General features: G+C 50.5%; 2 protein-coding genes across 5 annotated transcripts in view; one reads left to right on the forward strand and one right to left on the reverse strand.

Annotated features, from left to right (window-relative positions):
* The first annotated feature begins 117 nt into the window (after positions 1–117).
* On the forward strand, positions 118–8,661 carry Taf11 (TATA-box binding protein associated factor 11). Of its 3 annotated transcripts, XM_031348138.1 has the most exons (7): positions 118–249; positions 1,502–1,798; positions 1,888–2,232; positions 4,666–4,814; positions 6,631–6,718; positions 7,193–7,289; positions 7,999–8,661. In XM_031348138.1, exons 3-7 carry the CDS (start codon positions 2,062–2,064, stop codon positions 8,127–8,129), a joined length of 636 nt encoding a protein of 211 aa, XP_031203998.1. In that variant the 5' UTR covers positions 118–249; positions 1,502–1,798; positions 1,888–2,061; the 3' UTR covers positions 8,130–8,661. The 3 variants fall into 3 exon arrangements, with proteins under 3 accessions (XP_031203998.1, XP_031203996.1, XP_031203997.1); XM_031348136.1 differs by having other exon boundaries at positions 1,502–2,232; XM_031348137.1 differs by having other exon boundaries at positions 119–249; positions 1,772–2,232.
* A 1,050-nt stretch (positions 8,662–9,711) lies between these two features.
* The window catches only part of Uhrf1bp1 (UHRF1 binding protein 1), a 47,753-nt gene continuing 30,199 nt past the window's right edge, over positions 9,712–27,265 (reverse strand). The window contains exons 9-21 of one of the 2 annotated variants that reach the window (XM_031347227.1): positions 26,107–26,193; positions 25,529–25,699; positions 25,096–25,235; positions 24,564–24,705; positions 23,592–23,785; positions 21,982–23,426; positions 19,587–19,783; positions 16,147–16,298; positions 15,906–16,056; positions 14,674–14,936; positions 14,068–14,176; positions 13,862–13,962; positions 9,712–13,523 (exon numbers count right to left, since the gene is read on the reverse strand). In XM_031347227.1, the coding sequence (XP_031203087.1) occupies positions 13,398–13,523; positions 13,862–13,962; positions 14,068–14,176; positions 14,674–14,936; positions 15,906–16,056; positions 16,147–16,298; positions 19,587–19,783; positions 21,982–23,426; positions 23,592–23,785; positions 24,564–24,705; positions 25,096–25,235; positions 25,529–25,699; positions 26,107–26,193 (3,278 nt within the window). In that variant the 3' untranslated portion in view covers positions 9,712–13,397. The remainder of the gene's footprint in view (positions 13,524–13,861; positions 13,963–14,067; positions 14,177–14,673; positions 14,937–15,905; positions 16,057–16,146; positions 16,299–19,586; positions 19,784–21,981; positions 23,427–23,591; positions 23,786–24,563; positions 24,706–25,095; positions 25,236–25,528; positions 25,700–26,106; positions 26,194–27,265) is intronic. The other variant, XM_031347226.1, reaches the window with a different exon arrangement.

Raw genomic sequence — 27,265 nt, forward strand, 5'->3', positions numbered from 1 at the left:
CGCCTCCTTCGCCTTCCCCCGCCCCGGCGGCGCGTCACTTCCGGGATCCGGCGTCACGCGTCACCGCGCCCCCGCGCCCCGCCCCCTTGCCCACCTAGTGGGCGTGGCTCCACGCCGCCGCGCAGGTGACCCAGCCCGGCGGCGCAAAGCCACGCCCCGGCGAGCCCGCCCCTGGGACTCCCAGGTAGAGATGGGTGAAGGCGTTGCGTGCGGGTGTGAGAGCTTCCCCAAGTGATAGCCTTCCCCAAGGTATGGGGACTGGGAAACACGGCCATCGGTCCAGGCACCGTGGAAACAAAAGGCGTGGGGTAACGCGCACCTCTGTTTTCCATTCCATTCGAGACGCGTTAGGTTGGATGCGGGGATGGGCGCGCGGAGCTAGAGCCAGGCTGGAGGGATCCTGCCCTCTGCTGCCTCCTGGAGGGAAGACCGGAGAGTTTGACAACTGGCCTTGGGGCACTTGCCATCTCTGTCCCAGCCGTCGCTGCAGCCTCTGTGAATTTAAGGCCAGCCTGGTCTACAAAGAAAGTTACAGGCTGGCCAAGGATGTGTAGTGAGACCCTATCTCCAGGAGAAAAGAAAAAAAAAAGTGGGGTGGGGTGGGGTAGGGCGTGGGTGGAGAGGTGGCTCAGTGGTTGAGAGCACTGTCGGAGGATCTAGGTTGATTCCCATCGCTTGTGGCGGCCTACAGCAGTCTGTCTGTACCTCCAGTCCCAGCGGATGGGACACCCTTGTCTGGCCTCCCAGGGTACCGTGCAAAGCACTCATACACATGGAAAAAAAAATTTAAAACCGGGCTGTGGTGGCGCACGCCTTTAATCCCAGCACTTGGGAGTCAGAGGCAGGTGTATTTCTGATTTCGAGGCCAGCCTGGTCTACAGAGTAAGTTCCAGGACAGCCAGGGCTACACAGAGAAACCCTGAATCGAAAAACCAACAAAACAAAAACAACAACAAAAATTTAAGAAGTCTTTTTTTTTTTAAAGATTTATTTTATTTATGTGTATGAGTACACTGTAGCTGTACAGATGGCCGTGAGCTATCATGTGTGTGGCTGCTGGGAATTGAAGTCAGGACCTCTCGCTCCAGCTCCATTCGATCCAGCGTAATTCACTGTAGCTGTCTTCAGACACACCCTCGTCAGATCTCATTATGGGTGGTTGTGAGCTCATTATATGTGGTTGCTGGGATCCGAACTCAGGACCTGCGGAAGAGCAGTCAGTGCTCTTACCCACTGAGCCATCTCGCCAGCCCAGAAATCTTTTTAACAGGCACAATCCTCACGCTCCATCCCACTAACCCCTTCAGAAAAATGCTCAGCAGAGACCTTCTTTCTCTTAGTTGTCGTGAGAAAACATTTTAAAAGTCAGATTTGGGGAACCAGTTCCAATTTTTAATATTGGTGGACTGAGCGGGAAAATGTAATTAGGAAAGGACGATTGGTTTTTTCTGTTTTGTTTTGTTTTGTTTTTTCTGTCCCCCCCCCCCTCTCCGGATACTAGCCCTGTTCTGAAGCGAGGCGGGTGGCCAATAGTTGAAGCGTTGAATGAAACCATTGGCTACATTCTGTGGGCATTAGAGATGCTTGCGGAGACAGAAGGTGGACCGCAAGCCGGGGGTGTCAGTTCCCTGGAAACGACGTGGTTGAGTCGCTGCCGGAGTTGCTCTATCCAGGGCAGCAGCAAGCAGCCAGCCGGAGTTTTCTCCCTGTTCCCCGACTTGGCGCTGTAGGAGTCAAGTTAAAGAAGGATTAATTGGCATTTCATTCCCAGCAAGGAGAAGAAAAGAGAAGTCTCTCGGTAAACGGATGTAAAAGGAGTCTCTCTTTCAAAAGCGCTTCTTCCCTAAAGCTGGGGGATCTAGACGTCTATATTTCTTTCCCGTTAAGACAAACTCTGGGTACGAAAATCCTCGGCGCGGCAAACGCGCTTCTGGAAATGGCCCCTCCCGGGAGCCGTGGCGTGACGTCACCTCCGCGCGACGACCAGCCCTAAGAGCGGGCGCCGCTCACTGTCCCCAGCTCGGAGGTGCCGTCCGTCGCCTCTGACCCCCTTCTGTCGCGATGGACAGCCTTGGGGAGTCGCCCACAGACAAAGGCGGGGAGCCAGGGGAGTCAGAGGAGACGAGAGCTACTCCTGGGGCCCCGGTCGCCGCCGACACTGAGGGAATCCCGGAGGAAGCCGACCGGGATGGAGAGGCGGACTTGAAAGAAGCCGCGGCGGAGGAGAGCGAGGTAGGTCGAAGTTTGTGGGTAAGGCTGCAGGAGTACGCGGGGTGAGCTTCTGACGCTCGCTGGCTTCCAAAGCCGGGAGAGCTAGAATTCACCATGACTCTTTGTAAGGGGGAGAAAAAAGTTAAGGACAGATAAACTTGAAAATCTGAAGCACGAAGGTTAGAAACATGCATAGATCAGTAGGGGAAAATAAGTTGAAAGGATTGTCAGATAAGGCCTTCTCTCCCCCTCTGTATGAGTTTAAATACAAATTCCTTTTTTCTTCCTTTTTGTTTTGTTTTGCTTTTTGTTTTTGTTTTGTTTATTTTTTGTTTTGTTTGTTTGTTTTGAGACAGTGTAGCCCTGGCTGTTCTGGAACTCACTCTGTAGGCCAGGCTGGTCTCGAACTCAGAGATCCCCTTGCCTCTGACTTCCAAGGGTTAGTATCAAAGGCATGTACCATCACTGCCCGACATAAGTTTCATTTTAAAGGCACCATTAAATCTCATGAATGGGTTTTGATATATTAAGATTTTATAGTAAAGCCGGGCGGTGGTGGCACACGCCTTTAATCCCAGCACTTGTGAGGCAGAGGCAGGTGGATTTTGAGTTTGAGGCCAGCCTGGTCTACAGAGTGAGTTCCAGGACAGCCAGGGCTATACAGAGAAACCCTGTCTCGAAAAAACAATATATATACATATGTATGTGTGTGTGTGTGTGTGTGTGTGTGTGTATTTGGGGCACTTGCCATCTCTGTCCCAGCAGTCGCTGCAGCCTCTGTGAGTTTAAGGCCAGCCTGGTCTATAAAGAAAGTTATGGGCTGGCCAAGGATACGTAGTGAGACCCTATCTCCTGGGAAAAAGAAAAAAATAGAGTGGGGTGGGGTGGGGTAGGGTGTGGGTGGAGAGGCGGCTCAGTGGTTGAGAGCACTGTCGGAGGATCTAGATTGATTCCCATCACTTGTGGCGGCCCACAGCAGTGTCTGTACCTCCAGTCCCATATAAATATATTACATATATATATAGTATATTATATATATACACATACATTATATATATGTATACATGTGTAGTACTTTATATATATATATAGTAAGTTGGTCAGGGCAGAGTTTGGGTTACTCTTGTGAATAAAACTGTTAAGTGCTTATGTGAAGAGAAATGTAAATGATAAACATCTTCAAAAGGTTTTTAGCTAGTCAGACGGTGGTGGCTCACGCCTTTAATCCCAGCACTTGGGAGGCAGAGGCAGGAGGATTTCTGAGTTCGAGGCCAGCCTGGTCTGCAGAGTGAGTTCCAGGACAGCCAGGGCTACACAGAGAAACCCTGTCTTGAAAAACCAAAAAAAAAAAAAAAAAAAAAGTTTTTAGCTTAGGTAACTGGAGTTTGGTTCCCAGATCCATCTCCACAAAGTTGTCCACTTGCAGACCCCCACACAGTAAGCAGAGATGTGCATAATTGAAATTTTGTGGGCTTTTAAAAATATATTTTTATTATATGAATGTTTTGCCTGTGTATATTTGTTTGCCATGTATGTGCCTGGCACATTCCCTGTAGAAATCAGAAGAGGGCATTGGATCCTCTGAAACTAGAATTGCCAATGACTGTGAGCTAAAATATGGGTATTGGTAAATCAAATCTAGATACTCTGCAGGAACAGCCAGTGCTCTAACCCCTGAGCTATCTGCAGTTTTTAGTTTAAACTCAGTATAGTGGTTCAAGTCTATAAATCCCAACAAGGAGGCTTGAAGCAAGACAATTTCCACAAGGTGGAGACTAAGGAGTGTTGGGCCAGCAGCCCAGGCTACAAAATGAGACCTTGTTTTACATTACAAAAGATAAAAAAAGGTTTCTGATTGGACATGGTGGTGCACAGCCTTATTCCTATCACTCTAGAAGCAGAGGCAGGTGGCTCTCTGAGTGCAAGGCAGCCTGGACTACAAAGAGAGTTCCAGGACAGCCAGGGCTATGCAGAGAGACTCTTGTCTCATATTATTAAAAAAAAAAGTTTCTAGTTTAGTATTGGGAAAGCTCTGATGATCCAACAGAGAAAGGATCAGAAGAACAGAGCACTGTTGATGGTGGTGCTCCCAAGACACATCCTGTGGGGACTGTGCCGACATCCATGGAGTGAGGCTGGAAGGGTGCACCGGAGAGAGAGTGGCTGTTCAGATCCTTGGCATTTCTCCCATAATGTGATGAACAGATGCGGGGCCTCTATGAAATCATGGCTAAGCTGGGAAATTGGATTATTCATTCCCTTTCCCAGCTGGACTATAGTCTTCCTTCAAGAGATGGACTGCCTCTTATGCAGATGGCATAGGCAGTGCCTACAACCAAAGAGATACTGCCTGGACGGAGTTGCTGGGCTGGAAAGTGGAGGGTGTTTGCTGACCTTGCCCAAGCTTCAGACATGTGCTGAGAACGTAATAAGAGTGTCTGTCCATGTCTCCAGCTCAAGAGTCGGGATGTCTCAGATTTAACAGCAGTCGAGAGGGAAGACTCATCATTACTTACTCCTGCAGCCAAAAAGCTGAAACTAGACACCAAGGACAAGAAGGAGAAGAAGCAGAAGGTGGACGAAGATGAGATTCAGAAGATGCAGTGAGTCTTAACCTTCCCCAGTTCAGGCTCTAACTCCACTCTGTACATTCACTCTTACTCGCTTTTTTGTTTGCTTTTGAGGTAAGGGCTCATGAGGCTTAAGGTAGTCTCGAACTGATCCTCCTGCCTTAGCCTGCTTAGTGCTCAGGTAATAGGCATGAGCCACTGTGCCTGGATATAACTTCAGGCCAGGAAGATGCCAGGTAAAGGTGGCATCACTGGCTCACCACCGAGCCCAGTGACCTGAGTTTGATTGTGGGAAACCATGTGGTGGGAGGAGGAATGAGTTCCTGGAAACTGTCCTCTGACCTCCAAAAGGGCATGCTCCTGAGAGACACAAAGTAAATACATACATGTAAAGACATTAAATAGTTGCTTTTTCAAATTTTTTTGTTTTTATACTACATTTGGTCAGTGTTTTTCCTTTTCAGTAAATATAGACTCATTGCAAATAACTCAGAAAACAAACAAACAAAGCACAAAATCGAGCTGCTAGAGCTAATCCCAAGATAGTGTCTGGGCTATCTGTGCAGACAGTGTCCTCATGAATGTCAGTGTCTCCTGGCTGCACTGCATCTCACCTGTGTGTGAGACATACCATCAGTCCCTGCACTTATTCTGGCTAGGATTTTTTTATTTTGTTTCTTTTAATAATATCATGTTCCATCTTTGGGAACATCTCTATATCTTATCCCTTTTTTTCTATGATGAGCTACCTGTAAAACACTTCAAAGGCTTCTCAACATATTTCTAGATTTATGAACACTGTGATCTTAATTGATCATTTCAGGTTCCTTGGTAATACTTAAGGTTTGGGGGTTTTTGCTTGTTTGTTTTTTCTCCGGCTTGATTAGCCATTGATATTTTTGTGAATTTCCTATTAAGTGATGTTTCATCTTCTAAAACTAGCTCAGCCATCTTTTTATTTATTTAAAAGAATTAACTATAAAGAATAAAGGGGACTGGAGAGACTGCTCAGAGGTTAAGAGCCATCGGCGTTAACAGGGCCAGTAAGGCCCAGCACTCAAATCACGCTGCTTACAAATGCCTATAATTCTAGTTCCAAGAGCTCTGGCACTCTCTCTGGTTTCAGTGGATACCTGCACAAACTGCACAGACACAAGCAAACAGACTTACATTGATATATACATTTACTTATTTAAAGAAGTACAGGGCTAGTGATGTGGCCCAGCAGGTAAGGACACTTGCCATCAAGCTTAACAACCTGAGTTCAATCCCCAGGACCCATATGATGGAAGGAGAGGGCTGACTTCTTCAAGTTGTCTTTCATCGTGGGTGTCCCCTCTACACACACGCATAGTAAATAGACCCAATAATTTAAGGCTGGAGCTCCATTTGTAGACTGTCTGCAAAGCATTCAGGAATTGGATGTGCTGGCACATTTGGGGTACTACTCTCTGGAAGGTAGAACCAGGAGGATCAGAAGTATAAGGTTATCCTTCATTTTCCTGTAAACTTAATACTGAAGAACCTTGATTTGAACATAATTTTTGTAATAGATATTTACTGTCTGTGAAATACAGTCAGCATAGAATAGAATGTTTTCTCTTCACATTGCTGTCTCTTAGAAAAAGCAAGGTGTATACACCCCCATACCCAGCTGCTTTTGTGTTTAATGAAACCGTGTTTCCTTTTTCCCTTTCCAGAATTCCTTAGGGATGGAAATGTTGCCATTTCTCACAAGCACCAAGCTAGTGACCCCTTAAGCAGTGTTGGTCCGAGGCTTGTGTTGGATGGCTGAGGGCTTTAGCGTTCATTCTCATTAACCTTCTTAATGGCTCAATTTCATGTCTAGAATCCTGGTCTCTTCTTTTTCTGAGGAGCAGCTGAACCGTTACGAAATGTACCGCCGGTCAGCCTTCCCTAAGGCAGCCATTAAAAGGGTAAGAATGCGCTCCACTCGTTTTCCCGCTGTGCTAGGAAGAAGCTAGGCGCCACAGCTGTATCCATCCGTGTTCTGAAGTGAGGTGCACATGAGATTGCTTGGGAGGGATCACCTAGGCATCAGTCACCTCTTGCCATCTGGCCGACTCCAGCAAGTGAATGACCGTTAACTTCTGCGGGTTTGGGACTGTTTTGCTGTTTTTTAACGTTAAATGTCTGTAAGTAAATACCACATGTGTGTGGGTGCCCATGAAAGCCAGAAGAGGGCAGCAGATCCAACTAGAGGTAGAGGTGGTTGTGAGCCACCCAATATGGGTGCTGGGAACTGAACTCTGGTCCTCTCGAAGGACACTCTTCTTACAGTGAGCCATCACTGTAGCCCCAGGTCTTTGGCTATCAGCCGTCATTTCCTGGCACATCCCAGGCCAGCCCTTGACCATATGAACACCAGCTTTTTCTTTCTTCCTCCCCAGCTGATCCAGTCCATCACTGGCACCTCTGTGTCTCAGAATGTTGTGATTGCCATGTCTGGCATATCTAAAGTTTTTGTCGGGGAGGTGGTAGAAGAAGGTGAGTAGTGGTCACAGCCTGTGCTGCTCCCATGGGGATCTTATTTCCAAGAATACCTCCACCAAGGCATGTGAGGGTCTGTGGGAGCTCCCAGCTGCTCTACAGGTTAACCCTATAGGGAGCCTCGTCCTGAGGAGAACATGGCTATTTTTAGTACAAGGTGGGTGGAGCGAGAGGGCGTGGGATGAGCCATCTAGGAAAGTCCTCTCAGCCCAGGGTGACGGGGAGACAGCTCTGTAGTTTTCATCAGCAGACCTTGCTTTAGAAGCAATGCCTTAATAGCGTGCCCTACTGAGAGCTCTCCCTCTATCAGGGGAGAGCGTTTTGCTTCTCATTGCTAATCTCCAGCTTGTGGTATAATACACCCCGTGTGATAGAGCAAAAGCCAGTGAGAGATACTTTAGAACATCCTTTTTTATTTTTTTCTTTATTAGGGAGGTGGGGGGGCCGGTTGATGCTTTTTTGAGGCAGGGTTTCTCTGTGTAGCCCTGGCTGGCAGTTTTAGAACCTTTTCTGTAGACCAGGCTGGCCTCAAACTCACAAGAGATCCACCTATCTCTGCTTCCCAAGTACTGGGATTAAAGACGTGAACCACTACTGCCCACTTACAGTGTTTTCTTAAGGAAAACACCTGGCCTGACAGAATTACAGCGTGAGTCATGATTAGTAAATCTTGTGATGATGATACTGTTTCTTTTCCCCACACCAGCCCTGGACGTGTGTGAGAAATGGGGAGAAATGCCACCCCTGCAGCCCAAGCACATGAGGGAGGCCGTCCGGAGGTTGAAGTCCAAGGGACAAATCCCCAACTCAAAGCACAAGAAAATCACCTTCTTCTAAATCTAATGGAGACTGTTGCAGACTTTTCATAGCTGGGCTCCTGTACTGGGGCTTTGTTGGTGGTGCTCCCAGGACGCATGATGCGGCTTTTAATGTTTCTGTCACACCCACAAGACATGCAGTGTGACTCAGACTTGCCTTCAGTCAATCACCGACTGTCCTTGGGCATGTAGAAGAATTTCACTGACTCTTGGCTAGTTTGAAGAAAAAATATACAGGGGCCGTTAGTATCTTCTGGAGAGGGACATTAGTATCTTCTGGAGAGGGAGATGGTTTCAGAGAAAACTCTAGTGGCTTCACATTGAAGCCTAAAGTTGCCAAGATCCAGGTTGTTTCTTACTCTGGTTTTCAAAACACAAACTTGCAATCATCTGCTGTGACGAGCCACCGTGGCAGCTTCTCACCAGTGACATTTCAGGTTCTCCTGTGTATTTTGTGAGGGATCATTAAACTTTTCCAACCTGTGTGGGAAAGTTGATTTTGTTGCAAACAAAACACTTCCTGTGTTGAAATAAAACTTGGCTTTTTAAAATTTTTTTACTTTTTTTTTTCTTTTTTTTTTTTTCTTTTTTTTTTAAGATGGGGTTTCTCTGTATATCCCTGGCTGTCCTGAACTCTTAAGTTGTTTTTCAAGACAGGGTTTCTGTGTAGCCCTGGCTGTCCTAGGACTCACTCTGTAGACCAGACTGGCCTTGAACTCATAGATATGCCTACCTCTACCTCCCAAATGCTGGGATGAAAAACATGTGTCACTACCATCCACTTTAAAAAAAAAAAAACAAAAACCTCAGGGAACTCATTGTGTAGACCAGGCTGGTCTCAACCACACAGAGCACCACTTTGCCTGGTAGGAAAAAAGAAAAATCTGTTTTTGAGACAGGCTCTCATTATATAGCCTTGGCTGGTCTAGAACTTACTATGTTAACCAGGTTGGCCTTGAACGCAAGAGCCTGCCTAGGGCTCTGAGTTACTAAGTGACCAGCACACCTGGCCCCTTTTCCCATATCCACGAGAACCTTAAACTTGGACCTGGAGAGAATGCTCAGCAGTTAAGAGTAGAGGATCCAAGTTCAGTTCCCAGCACCTGCATCAGGCCACTGACAACTTGCTATAACTCCAGCTCCAGAGGATGCAATCCCTTTTCTGGCCTCCACAGGTATGGACACACATGACAGACAAAAAAAAAAAAAACTTACAAGTATTTATGTAAGCAAGAAGACAACCTGAATTTAGGATCTTCCCTTTACCTCCCTGGTATGAGGATTATGGTGTGTGCCACCATGTTGGATTGGTTCATACAGGGCTGGGGTCGACTGGTCTGATGGCTTCCATGCATACTAGGCAAGCACTGTTAGAGCCATGGAAATCCCATGTCTGACCAGGAGAATCACGAGTTCAAGGTCAACTTGGTGCATAGCAAAAGGAATCTTAAAACCACATAAAAGCTTGCCTACTTCAACTCATATAACAGACACGTGAGGACCAGTGCTGTTTAACAGTGTCATTTATCATATAACAGACACGCGAGGACCAGTGATGTTTAACAGTGTCGTTTATCATATAACAGACACTCGAGGACCAATGCTGTTTAACAGTATCGTTTAATTTGTTTTTCAAGTGGTTCACAGAACCAGTACACTCAAGGGTTGGATTAGCTATTGCGACAGTAAACTTTGCCAATACTGACCAAGGTTCAGTTCACCGTATCCATTCTCACTGCCTTCCTAGGAGAATGAAAGGACATCATTGACAGTGATTGGCAGTAGTAAGGCTGCCTTGATGTAGTTGGCAATCCACGGGCCCGCTTCCGGGGTGCTGCTGAGTGTCACGGGACGCGGGGCTGGGAGATGTCCTCCTCTGCAGCTTTCCTGAGCACGTCTTTTGTTATTAGCACCCTGAGTTAGGGAAACAGCTCAGACTCACGTACTTTGACTGCTTGAACTTAAGAGCTCACACTGACACTCACTGGCTCCGCCAGTGCTGAGGATACTTCCGTGGGGCACTCCACAAAAAGCGTGTAAGACTCAGGCGCACTCTTGACCGGAAAGTAGTAAACGGACACACACAAAAAAAATTCCTCACAGCTGCAATAGGAAATTCTTAACACACAGGAGCTATGTCTACTTTGATAAAGGATGCACGGTAAGGAAGGAACACAACACAACAGGAAGCTCGGATCTCAGGCCTGGCCACTTAGCTAGGCCTCATCGTTAAAAGTAACCAAGTATTTCCCTGTGCCATGGGGCAAGATGCCTCTACATTAACAGCCACTCTCCATACCCACCCTGGAGAGGTAGACTGGACGATGCGGCACCTGTAAGGCCCTGGTCACCCGAACGACGGTGCACTGCCTATCTTCAAGTCCCAGCTGTCACAGGTTAGACCAGATGTCACTCTGCTAGCCTGGGTGGTAACGTAGGCGTCAAGCTAGATGAAAGCAAGCAGGGCCTGGAATGGAAAGTTCCCACCTTGGCAGGGTGCCACCTCTGGAGCCCCTAAGGAGAGACTACCAGGAAGACACTGCAGATACCTGGTTCCAGGGTCCTCCGTGAGGTGGGGTATCAACCCTTTCTACTTCACAGACCCTATTCTCTCAGCACAGTAAGGTCAGGAAATAAAACTGAAAATGCCTCTTGGGGAAAGAGAAGCCATGTTGGCTCCACCAGAGACTCCATTAATCATTCCAGTACACTGAAAATGACTTAGAGATGGACATCTCTGCAGCCCAGTTAGCAGACTCAACTCTGAGTCTGCACCATATTCCCAGTACATGCATGTAAACAGGAAATTTAGACAATCACAGATGACACAGCCAGAGTTTTACAGCTGAGGCCCACGTGCAATAACTGCACGCTCTAAGGGACAGGGGTGTGGGCCCTCCTGGAGTCTTCCTGAGGTATTATTTCAGGTTGCAAACGGCAACTTCACAGCTAAACTCCAAATGTGCTGTCCTACTCTGTGTTCTCCATTACCCTTACCCTGGAGATCCACACAGCCAGTTTCATTATGGCCAAGTCCCTCCTGTTCATCCCCTAGTGGATAGGCGAATGGAATTACAAGACATTATTGAAATGCTATGGAATAATAATCATCTTACCATGTTTTCTGAAGGATGGTTTCAAGACGTAAAAGGCCAAAACATAAAGGAAGCCAGCCCTACATCTGTTTGCACGTGGACTAGAGACTCCCTCAGCTCAAAAATCTGACCTGGCCATTAAGGCATTATCCTCGACACAAAATGGGTTTCTACTGCAAGCTCAAGGGTAAAGTACACCACGTGTTTGCCAGCAATCTTCCCTTGGGGGCGGGGGATGCAGTAACAGAAGAGGAAGGGATGTGACTTCAAGTGATTCTGAGGCAGCAAAGTTCTGTTCTCTAGTCACTGGCTCTCCCTTCTCTCCACTTCTCCAACGAGTCCTTCAAGTTTCTGGCTTGCCTAGAAGTGCTTTCTTTTCCCTGAGGCAGTGACAGGGCCCCAGAACTAATGTTTCAAGATTGGGTCCCCAGTCCTGACTGCGTGGTCCCCCACTCCTCTTGGCGTTCACCTTTGCAGGACACCATTGTCTGTTCTCTTCTCCATCTCCTAGACAAATAAATACAACACAAGTGCCCAGTGGCTGGGGAGTCACCCCCCTGGTGCTGGAACACCTCAGGCTTTAGGCCACAGCGTCACACTGATCCCTGCTCCCTGCTCCCTCAGCAGGGTTCTGGATTCTTTCCTGAGTATGATGTAGTAGTAGCAGCAGTAGGAGTAGCAGTAGTAATTTAGATGCGCACAATCTTTATTTTTGTGATAGTGTTTGTGATCATGGGGTGAGCCCAGGCCCTCACACGTGCCACTCACCCGTGCTGAGCTGCACCCCAGCCCTCCACTGTGCTGAGCCTCTCCCATCATGTTGCCTGTTCACAGCCTTGCTCACATCCCTGTGGCTTTATGGCTGTGTCTCTTCTGGTCTACTTTTCGTGGTCTTGTCTATAAGCTGTATGGCATTTAATATAAATGACTTCACTTAAAGTCTGAGGTCATTTATAGAAATCTGAAATGAGGGACCCTCGCCTGGTAACACTGTCCCCAGAAGATGTTATTCCCAAATCTGTAATGTGTCTCCGTGCCATAAACCACAATCCTATATATAAGACATGGTGTTCTGAAACTTGCCGTAGTGAGGAACATGACTGGCTCCTGCAAGTCTGAACAAACGTGACCTCATTCCTCCATAAATGTGTCCCTTTTTACATGGGCTAGTGCTTCTCCTTCCATCCCCTCAGCCATAACTGGGACTCGGTGGCATCACCGGCTCACAGCAAGTCGGGGCTACTATGCCTCTGTACAGGCAGCAGGCCACAGAGCCAGGCTTTGACAATCAGAGGAAGGGGAAACTCCTATAGGGCCAGAAGGAAACCTAGAAGGGTTTTGGTTTTGCTTAAGCTGAAATGCCATGATTTTAAAAAGCCATAGTAATAGGGAGTGAGGCAGCGTACGGAGCCGGGTGCTGCTCAGTTCAGCTGAGTCTCGAGCCTAACGTAAGAACATTCAGCTCCCAGACTACCAAGTGCTTAAGTCAGCACAGGCAGAGAGACGCAGCAGCCCTGAGGAAGCAGGTGACCAACAGGAACCGTGTCCCTACTCATCATGCTCCGGCTGAGCACTGTCCTCACTTAAATCTCAAGCCAATTCGTGTGCAGGGAAAGATGGCCTGGCCACTTCACAGTCAAAGCATCACAATGAAGAAATGCAACAGGAAAGCCTGACCCGAAACATCAACCAAGGTGACACACGCCTAGCTCCTATTCCAAGCTAGGCAAGTCCGCATCGCCCTGACCCCTGCCCTGACCCGAGCATGAGCTGCTTCCTGATCTACCCCAAACTCAGGCCAAGGACCTTTCAGGTATGCCGTAGGAAGCTCCGGGACATGGGATCTTTGGTGGCTGTGTGCATGACTCGGGGACACTCGTTCATACAGGCCATGAAGGAAGCAAACAGCACTGCCGTGACACCAGGAGGGGAAATGCCCTACGATGCAGAGAAGATTCCTCTAGTGTGCAGAGACTACAAGGCTACTTAATGGCAAGACACGGTGCAGGGCCAGGGACGCAGCCGCACTCTGCCGGGTCCTCCGCCCAGGCTGGCAGCCAGCAGGAAGCACAGAAGGAGTAAACTGTGTGCTCCCAACCCCGCTGGCTCCTCACTGGCTCCTCGGCACCTGTCCTAGGTGGCACTGTTGCTGGTGATATCTTCTCTCTGTAGCCCAGATGGCTGAGCTGCTGTCAAAGCTCGAAGAGAGGGTTGTATTTCCTAATCTCCTGGAGCAGTTTTTCCCTGTCCTGGTTGGCAATGTCCAGCGCTTGTTTGGTGTCCATAAGCTCTCGCTGTAGGCTAGCTGATTCTCTCTCCTGAGGGAAGAATAGCTCACCGTTAGGGAACCCAGCAGCGTCTTCTTGAACCACCACCAATAAGGAGACTGGAGAGGGGAATGCAACAGAAGCCCAGCAGGGCAAGGGTTAAAGACCTCCAACCGTCTCCCAAGGGCCTGGGTCTCTCCGCAGAGCCCATCAGCTACAGGGACAGGAACAGCAGTGGCCACCCCACCAACACGTGGGTACAGCAGCTGTCGTCTCCTCTGGAAGCTGCTGCAATCTGCAGGCGACCTTTGGGACCCTGAGTTTGGCTGCTCCCACAGTTAGAGCTCCCTGGATGCTTATGAGAGGTGTCCGCCTAATGAGGCCCTCACCTGGCTTCCCAAGCCCTGGCCCAGGGGCACCAGGAACACCTGCTCTTTAGGGGGCTGCAGCTTCTCAGGGACATCAGCCGATGGTCTGTCCTGAGCAGGAGCTAGAGAAATAACAACTAGTTTAACTGACAAATAACTGTCAAGAGCCAGACAGCTCCTACTTGCTTAGCAGAGAAAGAGCAGAGAAGCCAAGAAGCCTGACTCACCACCAAGATGAAACACACCATCGTCATCCCGCTTCAGCACAAGGCGCTCCATTGCCAGAGTGATGGGGACAGGGCCAGGGGATGTTGGGTAGACCGGAGGGATATCATCCTGCAGGGGAGAGGGGAACCACGTGACTTACCCACCCAGCTCGGGACACTTTGAAGCCGGCAGTTCTCCAGATATTCTTTTGTTTTGTTTGAATTGATTAATTAATTTATTTCTTACACATGTATCTCTGAGTGTGTGTTTGTGTGTGTACTCCAGGGCTCTCATGTGGAGGTCAGAGGACAATTTGTGGGAATGGGGTCTTACTTTCTAGCATGTGAGTCCCAGAGGTTAGACTCAGTTCACCAGGCATGCCAGCAGATGTGCTTGCCCATTGAAGCACCGTGCTAGCTCACCCAGACACCTTACACTGGAGTGGCGCGTTTCACCAGCAGAGCCGGCTGTCTACCCCAAGCTAGGCCTTTACCCGCGCTACCTTCCAGTAGCTGTGGCAGAGTGCACCCCGCCTCCTCACTGCTTTCCACGCTGTGCGACAGCATGGAAGACACTGCCGCTACAGAGCCCAGGCTACAGAGCCCAGGCAAGCATGGTCCTCTCACCTTGAGAGTGACACTGCAGTCCAGGAGCTCAATCTGCATGGGGACCACCACCGGGACGTCCTCATCCTCCAGGAAAGGCCCCAGACCATTGAGCACTGAGGTGAAGAGCTCCAGGTCACAGCCCCGAAGTAAGAACCGAAGGAAGCCATTTTGTGTGGCCAGTGGGGAATGAACAGCGGCACCAGGCCCCACCTCAAAGCGCAGACCTACAGCAGGCCTGATGGGGTCAGTCTTCAGATCTGAGGGTTCCTGAAAGCCTGGGCCTATGGGAAGAGAGCGGAGGAAGACACGTTAACCTGGGACTACTGTAAGCCCCTGAGCCACACCCAATACTCCTGACGACCCTCCACCAACATATGAGCACCACCCAGTCTCATCGAGGTGAACTGAGTCAGAGAAAGAAAGACTTGCTCAAAGTCACACCACCATCTGTATAGCAAAGGTATGGCCGAAGCCAGGCGGGCTGAGCCCATGGGCTTAGACTCTCTTAGAATGCCCCTCAAGGCAGAGATGAGGGAAAAGGCCTGCCTGTGAGATCTGAGGCACTGGACTAACGGCACAGCAAAAGCGCCTAAACAAGACGCGCAACCCCTGCCCCCGGGCATCGCCTTCTCTAACGCCTTGATACGCACATCTGCCAGCTGGCCATGCTAATCCCTCCAAACGCCATAAAGGACCACCTGGTGTTTATCTGAGGGACAGTTTATGTGTGCAGGATGATTCAGGGAAAGACTGGAACACAACCACCTAGAGAAGCTGAAGCTTCTAGTGATCACTCTACCGATCTAGAATCAGTGCTAGGGAAACTCCTGCACATGTGCGCCAGGAAAGATGACCACAGTACTTCTACTTCAAACAGGGACAGAGATGGTACAGTGACACGTGCCAGTGAGCTAACAACTCAGGAGGCCCCGGTAGGGCAATCAGGAATTGTGGGCCAGCCTGAGACACACAGTTAAACAGCAAGTCAGCATGGACTGCATAAATGAGACCTTGTCTATAAACAACCAGGAACGAGCGGGAACGACAGAGAGGCCACTCCTGGCTAAGCCTGGAGGTGAGGGTGGACACGACCCAGGGAGCATGAAGCACAGGGCAAGCCCCAGGAGGCCTACTACAGACAGACTGACAGACAACTGCGAAGCCTACAGCCGCTGCCCTTACACGGCCGGGTGCCGAAAGCTCTCCCACCTGGGGACATCCCACAGCTGTGGGAGGGCCATCACCCATACCTAGGCACTCTCCATGTAGAAACTGCCAGAGTCCCACGGTGCCCAGCTGCTGCAGGGCCAGCTCCTCTGCTTGCAAGGCTACGGCCAGATCCTCGCCACGAACCTCAATCCCAAGTGAGACTTCACTCACCTTCAGGACCAGAACTGACACCTGTCAAAAGAGATTCTCTTAGTTTTAAGTCCCAAGCTTTGCGCCTGGCAGAGAACCTACCCTCTGCACGAACAAAGCAGGGCGCCTGACCGAATGCAGGACGAGGTCTCCACTGGCTGACGCTGAGCTGTTGGACTCTGGCAACCCCTGGCCACCACTATCCATAACAGGGCTCCCTTGAATGCCACTGTCATCCAAGACGCTTGTCACAGATCCTGGTGGAACAGACTCTGGGCCAGACTCTGCATGAAGAAGAAAGCAATGAAAGATTTAAATTCAGAAGTCAGAAAGATCTGTTCACATTTAACCTCTTAAACCAGGAACAACTCTGAAAACAAATAAAACGAACCAGAAGAGAGCTGATGGATATGAGGACTGTTGTGTTTTTAAAGTGCAATGTATCTGGTCAAAGTTAACCCAGGTCTAAGCAGCAGCAACCTACGTGCCCTCTGGGGCCATCTGTGCCCTCTGGGACCAACTGTGCCCTCTGGGGCCATCTGTGCTCTCTGGGGCCAACTGTGCCCTCTGGGACCAACTGTGCCCTCTGGGGCCAACTGTGCCCTCTGGGACCAACTGTGCCCTCTGGGGCCAACTGTGCCCTCTGGGGCCAACTGTGCCCTCTGGGGCCATCTGTGCCCTCTGGGGCCATCTGTGCCCTCTGGGGCCAACTGTGCCCTCTGGGGCCAACTGTGCCCTCTGGGACCAACTGTGCCCTCTGGGGCCATCTGTGCCCTCTGGGGCCAACTGTGCCCTCTGGGGCCAACTGTGCCCTCTGGGGCCAACAGGCCGTCAGCATGCGGTATGGATATACGAAGGGTAACATATGTCACAGAGTCAGTGTGCTGGGCTGCAAAGGAAACTCTTCACTACACACATTAAAACCTCCGGTCTGTGTAGCAAGCCTACACAGTGAGGACTCAAAAGCCAAAACAGCAGAGACCAAAGAGATGGCTCAGTGGTTAACAGCACTGGCTGCTCCTGCAGAAGACCTGGTTCTGTTCCCAGAGGCTAACAATGTCTGTGACTTCCGCTCCAGAGGCCTCCTTTTACATGTGCTTACATGCACATACCCATAGAGACACAACATTAAAGACAATTAAACAACTTTTTAAAATGCCAACCCCCAAAATGCCATCCCCCCAAAACAGAACAAGTGTTGGCAAGAATGTGGAGAAAAACTGGGCTGTGTGGACACCCCTTTTATCCCAGCACTCGGGAGGCAGAGGCGGGTGGGTCTCCCGAGTGAGTCTGAGGCCAGCCTGGTCCACAGAGCGAGTTCCAGGACAGCCAGGACTACACAGAGAAACAGAGAAACCCTCTTTCAAAAAACCAGAGCGGGGAGGGGGCGCAAACAAAGACAGATGTGGAAAAGAGGGAATCCACCCCAGCACAGTGGGGCAATGGAACTCAGTGCAGGCAAACGGACAGCAGCAGCCCTCTGAACTAACAGTTCCCACATGACCTACTCATGACTTTTAATACTTTCAGCTATGTTCAAAGGAATTCAGTAGTTACCCAAGGAACATGTGCACTGCCGTGTTTATGGTGGCCCATTCACAACTACCAAGTCACTCAACCAACAAGTGCCTGTTGTCCAATGAAAACAGAGAATGTGTGTACGCATGTGCAAGAGAACCCGTCACTTGAGACAGCAGGGACAGAAGGCACAAACCACACGCTGTCACTTCTCATGTGGGGTAGAAGACACCAGGCATGTCGCAAACAGATCGACAGTTACTGGAAAGCAGTCAATGATGAGAGCATAAAGATGATGTCAGGGTAATAACTGTTCGGCTGGACAGGAGAGTAGCGAGGTACATGTGGCATGACATGTCTCCTCATATACACAGACACTACGATTCCTCACTATCCAATGAAAGGGAAAGGAAGCCGGGAAGGGACCAAGGGTGTGACTGCCACTCCGTGGCAGAACGCTTGCTCAGCATGCTGAGAGCTCAATTAGAGCAATGCCAAGCACAGTGTTGTAATAATAGCAAAAAGAAAGACAGAAATATGCTCTTCAGATATTCTAAAGGGATCATTTAAAAAGTTCCTATTTTGATTAGCTAAGAGCGTGTCTTCCAAAAGTGACAAATTTAACTGCTAAAAGTTAATCAACAGGGCTAGTGAGATGGCTCAGCGGGTAAGAGCACTGACTGCTCTTCTGAAGGTCCTGAGTTCAAATCCCAGCAACCACACGGTGGCTCACAACCATCCGCAATGAGATCTGATGCCCTCTTCTGGTGAGTCTGAAGACAGCTACAGTGTACTTATTTATAATAATAAATAAATCTAAAAAAAAAAAAAAAAGTTAATCAACATATGGGGATGAAGGGCTGGAGAGATGGCCCAGCTGTGTAGAGTAGTGGCTGCTCTGCCAGAGGACCTGGGTTCAATTCCTAGTACCCACATGGTGGCTCACATCTATAACTACAGTTCTAGGAAATCTGACACTCTTCTAGCCTCCATGGCATTGTACACACGTTACACAGACATACTAGAAGGAAAACACACCCATATACATTGTGTGTGTGTGTGTGTGTGTGTATGTGTGTGTATTAAGTTAAGTTAATCGTTATATCAACAGACAAAAAGCTTCAAGTAATATTCCAACAATAAAATACACAGGCAAGGCCTGGACAAATTTCTCAGAGTTAGGAGTACTGTCTGCTCTTGCAAAAGACCAAGTTAGAACCCCAGAATCCACACAGAGCTCACAATGGCCCCTGACTCTAGTCCCAGGGCACCCAGAACGCTCTTCTGGCCCCCAAGGGCACCAGGCATGCACATGGTAAACTTACATATATTCAGACAAAACAATCATTGCGTGCCGGGCGGTGGTGGCGCACCCCTTTAATTCCAGCACTTGGGAGGCAGAGGCAGGCGGATTTCTGAGTTCAAGGCCAGCTTGGCCTACAGAGTGAGTTCCAGGACAGCCAGGGCTACACAGAGAAACCCTGTCTCAAAAAACCAAAAAAAAAAAAAAAAAAAAAAAAAAAAAAAAAAAACAAAAAACAAAAAAATCATGCGTGCAAATCAATATAAAAATATAAAAATATAAATAATAAATGTAAACAATAAAAATTTTTCAAAATAAAAAAAATACACAGGCAAAACAAAGATCAGATAGCAAACGTGTATCACTGACAGCAGATGCAAAACCAACCCTGGTCAATTGATCTCGTGGTCTTAAGACTAAGACCTTCCTAGGTTAAGTATTAAACAGTGACCTGTAAGAGAGACGGGAGTGGTGGCGTATGCCTGTAACCCCAGCACTTGAGAGGCAGAGCAATAGAGGATTGCATAAGGTGCCCCCCACCCACCCCATTATGAACCCCAAAATGTAAATATAAAAATAACCCAGGAAACGTGGAGAGAAAGCCGTATGAACAGAGGTACTCGGTTTTCTCTCTTTTGTTCAGTCAGGAAAGGGTCTGCTCTGTTCTAGCTCCGCTCCACCTGAATCCTGCTGGTGTGCGCATCGGCCACAGAGAGCCCTCTCGGGATAAGGCAGCCGGGCTCCCACTTACCAGACTCCAAAAGCATCACAAAGCTGTCACTGCCATCGCTGTCCACCGAAATCCGGTCGTCGGGGCCGCTGCTGTCCAATGAGACACCATCAAACGACTGCTGAGAGACTGTTCTCTTCACGGAGAAGAACCGAAGCCGGGCAGCACCTCCACTCACTGGGGCCACCACCCCCTCATCTGACTTGGCCATGGCCTCCCTGTGTTTAAAAAAAAAAAAAAAAAAATCACCACCACCCAGCAGCTCACTCAGCTGGTGATAGTAAGTGGCTCAGAGCCGCCTGCATGCGCTCCAGAGTCTAAGCATGGGGGCGGGGCGGGCACGTGTGCACATGCATACACAGATGCATGGTTCCTGAGGCCAGAAGAGGGTGTCCGATCCCCTGGAACTAAGTTCCAGAAGCCTGAGCTGCCTGACTTGAGGGTGGCATGGGTAGCCAGAGCTCTAAAGGCTGAGCCACTCTGCAGCCCCACTCCACGAGTCTTTCCTCCGCTGCTCTGGGAGACGAGTGCAGGGTAGGTAAACTGCCTCTGGTCTTTAATAAAACGGTAAGAATTCATGTTCCAGAGGAGCAGGACAGCGAGCTTTGGCCTTGCTGAGCCGTCTCCTCAGGATGAAGTGGGCGTGGTATTGTATGTGTCCCACAGGAGTACAGGGACTCAGTGGGTAAAGATCTGACACTAAAGGCAGAGCCTGGCTCACACAGACCTTCAGTCTGGTGTTGTTATACCACTGGTCCCCTTTACTCTGTGTGTGTGTGTGTGTGTGTGTGTGTGTGTGTGTGTGTGTGCATGCACGCTGATGTGTATGCACAAGTGCGTGTGTATCTGCCAGGCTTCTTCCTCAGCTGCTTTAACAACAGATCTTGAGGTGGGGTCTTCTGGTTAGAAATGGGGGGACAGCAGGTCTAAAGCTCCCCCACTTGACTAGTGTGTTAACATTCCAGGCGTATGCTCAGCATGGAGAAACCAATCAAGCCATCCCCTGCCCTCCTCAGATCCTTGGCCGCTTCCCCTCCTTAGTCCTTGGCTTGACTACCCTTGCAGGCACTACACACACAGCCATCACTTAGAGACCCCCTTAGGACAATTCATACAGAAAAAAGCTCTAAGGAGCGGAGGAGACAGTTCCTTAGCTAGAGCATCTGCCACACAGTATGAGAACCAGAGTTCAGATCCCCAGAGCCCACAAAATGCCAGTGTACATGGCATCCCACCAGTAATTCAGGCTTGGAAGGCAGAGACAGGCAAGCTAACTAGTTAGACTACATGGATGGGTGAGCTCGGGGTTTGCCCACCCACATGAAAATGAGCCATGAGGGCTGGAGAGGTGAGCCCTGGTGAGGAGCACCACTGCTCTTACAAGCTGCTCTTCCAGAGGACCTGAGTTCAATTCCCAGCACCCACACAGCAGCTCACAGCCATCTCTAAACCCAACCCCAGGCGGTTTGACTCCATGTGCTGGCCTTCTTAGGCACCGCACTTATATGCAGGTAAAAACATCCATACACAAAAAGAAATGTATTCAATACAAGAAGAAAAGAAGCTCTGACACCATGGCCTGTGAGCCACCAAACGCCCAGAAGGGGCTCTTCATGCTGCACCGTCCTTCCCAAGACCACAGAAACTCACAGGAAGGCCGCTGTCCCCGCCCTTCTGACCACACCTCTCTGTGTTTCTCCTTAACCTGCTCTGTCTCTAGCGCTTAGCACAGGACCCGCCACAGTCAGAGCACCAGAGCACCGCTCTGGCAGACAGGGGCTGCTGCAGAGCGAGCGTGAAGGCCAGCTCCTCTGTTCAGCAGGCGAGCCCAGGAGCACAGCCTCCCTTCTCACGCAGCAATTCCCTAACCAAAACCTGAAAATACAAAAGTCTGTCTGGTCATCGAATTTAACAAATGAATTACAAGATAACCACTGCCATGATTACTACAGCAAAGTCAGGCACAGTGGCACACACCTGTGATGCCAAGACTCAAGACGACGAGGCCAGAAGAGGGTTACCTGTAAACTATCTCGCTGTCTCAGCACTAATAAAACTTTGGTTTCAGTATAAAAAATAAATAAAAAGTAAAAGAAGGGGGAGGGAGGGCATTCATTCCAGACCAATAGGATTACAGTAAGACACTGTCTTGTCTCAAAACACAAGCAAACACACAATTATTTGGGCTAGGTGCTAACAGTACTTGCCTAGCATTTGTTAGGCCTTGGTTTCCTTAGCAACAGCAAGAATACCAATGCCTAATACAGCCTAATGTGGGTCGTTACTGAGGCTACCCCCTGAAGAGCTGCACGCATTGACTTGAAGCCATCTTTCTCTACGAGCGCACACAGCAGGGAGCCCAGTGGTCAGTGGAGGGAAAGCAGAGGTTTCCCTCAGAAAGCTGAGGGGCACTTACTTGGCAGGAGGCAAGGACAACATCTTGTTCATGGTAGAAGCCATCCGATCTCTCCCCAAACTGAAGGCGTCCCTAGTCAGGGACACGGCCTCCTTGGTGAGGTCCACGGTAGCGTGGAGAGCCTCTTTGGTGGCGTCCTTGGTCATGTGAATAGCACTGGACAGTTCCCCCTCAATGCTCCTCAAGGGTACGGGCTCGCCTTGGCCATTCAGAGCGGCATCCCTGTCCGCTGGGGGCTTCAACGCAGCCGGTGAGCTGGCGCTCTGAGCTCGGCTCAGCTTCTTGGCCTGTAGAGACTCGACTGCCTCATGACTCTTCCCTGCTGGCTGCTGTGCGAGTGGACCCAAGTCCTGGAGCTCTCCATCACCGTGCAGCCTCTCCCGGGATGCAGCCAGGTTGTCAGCGCTGCTGTCCCTCAGCACCTTCTCAGGGCTTACTGGGCCCAGGTCTGAGGAGCCATCAGACTTCGGCTCCCGCTCCTCTGATGGCGACAGCTCTGAGTCTATGAGGCTGGTGGTGTCTGAGCCTGCAGAGTCCGCATGAGCAGTCCCAGGGGCAGGGCGCATGAGGAGAGCCACCTCAGCACTGGGGAAGAGAACGCCAATGCACACTGTCTGGTCCTGCAAGGGAGACCCAGTCATGGCCTCTGTGTCCTTGGTCAGCTGCTCCTGAAGACCCTGCAGCACCTCCTTGAGGCGCAGCAGGGCTAAGTACTGGTAGTGGTCGAGCCTCACTCTGACGTGGGCAGTGGAGTGTACAAGCATGTGAACGTCTGCCACATCCTCCAGTTCTGCCACATGCCCTTTGTGATCCACACCAGCGTCACCTCTCATAGCCTCTGGAAGTTCTGAAGACCCTGAGAGGCTCTTCAAATCTCGTTCGGTCTTTGACCTCTGATGGGACACAGACTCGGGGGCAAGGGCTTCCGAGCGCACGGGACTACCGAAGCTGGCCGAGGGTTTGAGCCTCCCCTCTGAGGCCAAAAGGAGCCTCCGTGCCTGGGCTTGCTGCCAGCGGAGAGGAAGGCAGGCCCAAATGGACAACGGGAAGGGAGCCACAAAATTCAAGGTATGGCCTTTGAAGTTTTCAGTGCCTTCAAAGTCCAAGGAGATCTGGCTAAAATGTAGGGACCAAAGATCCTGGGATGCCGCTGGTCTCGGAGGAGGGAGGGAGCTGGGCTGGGCTGGAAGGGAGTCCATCTGGAAAGCGTGGTGCAGGAAGAGCATGTGCAGGAGGCTGAAGCCCCCTGGGACCTTGGGAAAGTGACTGTAGCTAGAACGAAAGAACTCGGTGGCAGCAAAGCCCCGGAAGAGACTCTGGAGGTCTGGACAGCCGCAGCTCGGGGCATGCCGGGTATTGGTGGCAATCATGCCTGAGGTGGACAGCACCAGGGCCTGGGGGCGATGCAGCTTTGCCAGCTCCCTAGTCTCCAGTGGGAAGCTCACCTTCAGAGAGAGAGAGAAAACATGAGACAATTAAGGCCACGCAAGCAAGCACGTGGCATCTGAAGCCGATTTTCCTGCTTCCGCCAAGTAGACACAGCACAACTACGGCTCACAACCTTGGAGATGTGTCTCCCCATAAGGGACAGAGTCCAGCTCTGGCCCTACCTTCAACCAGAATGCATCCAGTCGGATATCCAAGTGCTCATCTTTCCCCCTCGAATCTTCCAGCTTATAGATGGCTTTGAACTGCTCCAAGCTTCGGTATAAATCTAGGCAAAAGAGGTTTCCCCAAAGCAAGCTGACGGGATCCACAGTAAACATCAGCCCATTTAACTGGATGTAGAGATTGGGACAGGGAACTGGAAGCAGAGAAAACAGAATGTCACGTACAAGGTGGTAGCTAGACTCTCACTGACCAGCAAGTTGTACTATCCCAACAGCAAACACACGGCAGCCCTGTGCACAGCATGGCTAACACAGGGCTAACACACAGCAGCCCTGTGCACGGCACGGCTAACACACGGCTAACACGCAGCAGCCCTGTGCACAGCCCGGCTAACACACGGCAGCCCTGTGCACAGCACGGCTAACACACCACGGCAGCCCTGTGCACGGCACGGCTAACACACGGCAGCCCTGTGCACAGCACGGCTAACACACGGCTAACACACGGCAGCCCTGTGCACAGCACGGCTAACACACGGCAGCCCTGTGCACAGCCCGGCTAACACACGGCTAACACACCACGGCAGCCCTGTGCACGGCACGGCTAACACACGGCAGCCCTGTGCACAGCACGGCTAACATACAGCAGCCCTGTGCACGGCAGGGCTCTCCTTCCTCTGCTTTGGAGGCGGGGTCTCACAGATTCCAGGCTGACCTCACACTCACGGTGTAGCCAGGGATGACCTCAGGAGACTATCAACTTCTGATCCTCCTGCCTCCACTTCCCCGAGTGCTGACATTTTAGATGTGCATCTCCACAGTCAATCATGCACGCTGGGCAAGCACTCTACTGAGCCCTCACCCCAGGGCAGAGTTTTAACTTTAACAAAACAGACTTGCCACAAGTACACAGCGGCCTCAATGCTGACAAAAGCGAAGAGCGTCGTCAGAGGAAACGGCAACCCAGCTTACCTGGAAGCTCCTGATTGTCCGGGAAGTAATACTCTGTGAACTGGACGTGGATGGCGGCCACCTGAGCCGGGAGGTGGTGGCGCTTGCGGCTGCACGAAAGCAGAGTGGACGGCTTCTTACTTGGCTGCCCAGCTGTGGAGACCTAAGTAACCACAAGTCCCAGTGAGCCTGTGTCACTGTGCCCACAACACGGCTTCCTAAGGATCCCGGCCTCCGCCACCATCCCCGGCCTTCCCCGAGGGGAGGCGTCCACACATAGGCCAGGCACTTTCATGTGGGCTCTGCACTATCCTCTAGCCGCTCTGCTGTTCGGCTTGGGGATTGGTCCCGTGTAGCCAGCCCAAGCTCGTTTCAGCAGGAGACTGTAATATAACACTCTAAGACAAGCCAAGGCCTCTCGCGGAGGCCACGATCAACAGCAACGGGCCAAACTGGCCACCTCCTCAGGAATGAGGCCAATGGGTCCTGGGTTCTATATCTTGGTTCGTGTTGTTGCTCAACACCCCACACCCGCAATGTTCCGTGTCCTCACCTGGTGGATGTCCAGGTCATCTACTCGTACAACCAGGCAGCTAGAACGTAAGCGATTCCATGCCGGAGACCCAAAGGCAGCTTGCCGGCCCTGCGTAGGGCATTTGTCCAGAGGGCTCTTTCCAGGACTAGAGAAGGAATCTAAATAAAAAGGAAAAGAAAAGGAACATTCATTGCTCATTACTAATAAAATTGAGAAAGTAAAACCCAGGGTCAGTAATGCCATGAAGAAGCAAAAGGAGCCCAAGCTCCCTCGTGGGAACTCCGTGACCGGCCCTGTAAGCTCGAGCTACTGATGGACAGAGGGGGCTCCAGAAGAAAAGGCCTCACACCAGGAGCAGCCGGGTGAAGAGACAGTGCTTCATCTCCACCAGCTATCAAAGCCACTCAGCAGAAGGCTGAGCAACTAGACTCCTCGGGGTCCTAACACCTGCCTGCTTTCCTCCGGAAGGGAGGGTCTACCCCCAGCTGCCATGGTGACTTCACACCGCTCCCCTCACACTGCTTCTCCACCTGACTCTGAAACTCTGTCACCAGTTGCTGGGCCCAGTGGCCTCGGGTCTCCATGGCCTCGCAGTGCCGCACCCAGTGCTTACAGCTGTCACCTGCGGGATGAAGAGGAACTCGATTTTAGCCCAGGACTGCAGCCCAGTCCAGTGCCCCAGTCATCTCTTCCTGTCAGGAGAGTCAAAATCCAGAATTACATCCAACCCCAACTCAGAGTTTCCTGGGATGAGAAGGAAGTGTGTTCTGAGAGCACCACACTCTTCCAAGCCCCAAGTCTAACTCTCATTCCCTAAGGGGCTCTAAGGGGCTGCTCCTGGCTCAGGACTAGAGAGGTTTAAACCTATTGATCCTGAGGGGCTGAGAGACCACCCAGTTTGCAGATGTCATCTTAGAAAGATTTCAAGCACCCCTAAGCACATGCAGCAGTACCCAGCACCCTTTAGCTGGCTGGTCAGGTCTAGCCTCAGGTCTGGGGCCCTGCTAGAACATGCTGGGTTTCTCTAACCTGCCCAGTGGAAGGGGTAGTAGTCAAACGCCATCCTGCGGAAGGTGAGCTGCATGGCGCCACCCGTAAGTCTGTTCGCAGAGACACCTATGAGAGAAAGGCACAGGTGACCAGCGCTGGAGGGGAAGGAGTGTGGCATCACCTGAACCACGAGGGATCTACACATGAGCCCCTCTAGGCTGAACCCTGAGCCTCTTGCAAGAGTGACCATTGTTCTTAACTGATGAGCCCTTCCCGTCCCTAATACACTAAAAGGAACGTATAAAGGTTCCTTTGTTCACCTCCTGGGTAAGAACCAGCTACTTGAAAGCTATCAGCACTGGAGTCAGATCAAATCTATCACCACTGATAACACCTTGGGGACTTTGGTTGCTTCTTAGGCAAGGCCTCTCGAATCTCAGGTTAGTCTCAAGCCACCCAGAGCTAAAGTGACCTTGAACTCCGGAGCCTCGGCCGCCACCTCCCAGGGGCTACAATTATAACTTGTACAACTATACAACAGTGTGCTCTTTTTCTTTGGAGGAAGGGTGTTCTTGAGACAAGGTCTTGTCGTGTGGAGCAAGCTGGCCTCAAACTCCTGGCAATACTTCTGCCACAGCCTCCAGAGCACTAGGATCACGTGTGCATCACACCACCAGTAAGCAGTGTGGCCCGGGATGGCCTCAGACTCAAGGGACCCATCCAGAATTAAAGGCACTCACCACCACTCCAAGGCCCTAAGCAACACTGGGGAGAAATTACTACACAAACACCTTTAATCTCACTCAGCACTTGGGAGGCAGAGGCAGGAGGAATTCTAAGTTTGAGGCTAGCCTAGTCTACAGAGTAAGTTCCGGGACAGCCAGGGTTATACTGAGAAACCCTGTCTCGAAAAACAAAAACAAACAAACAAACAAATAGTTGTTCTAATAATCACTTCCTCTGATGGAAAGCCGTGGTTACACTGTCGACTGTCGTTGCTTGTGTGGAGGTGAAGTTACGGCAAGAGCAGGAGGAGCCAACTACACAGGCATGCCACTTGGTGGAAAGAGGCAAAGGGCAGGTACCTTACCCTGAAAGTGAATCCTGGTCTCATTACAAGAGGCAAATATACAGCAGGTGTGGCTCAGCGGTCCAGCACCTGAACAGCAGGTGTGGCTCGGGGATAGCACCTGAACAG

Source organism: Mastomys coucha, unplaced genomic scaffold (assembly GCF_008632895.1).
Source record: "Mastomys coucha isolate ucsf_1 unplaced genomic scaffold, UCSF_Mcou_1 pScaffold3, whole genome shotgun sequence".
Taxonomy (NCBI): domain Eukaryota; kingdom Metazoa; phylum Chordata; class Mammalia; order Rodentia; family Muridae; genus Mastomys; species Mastomys coucha.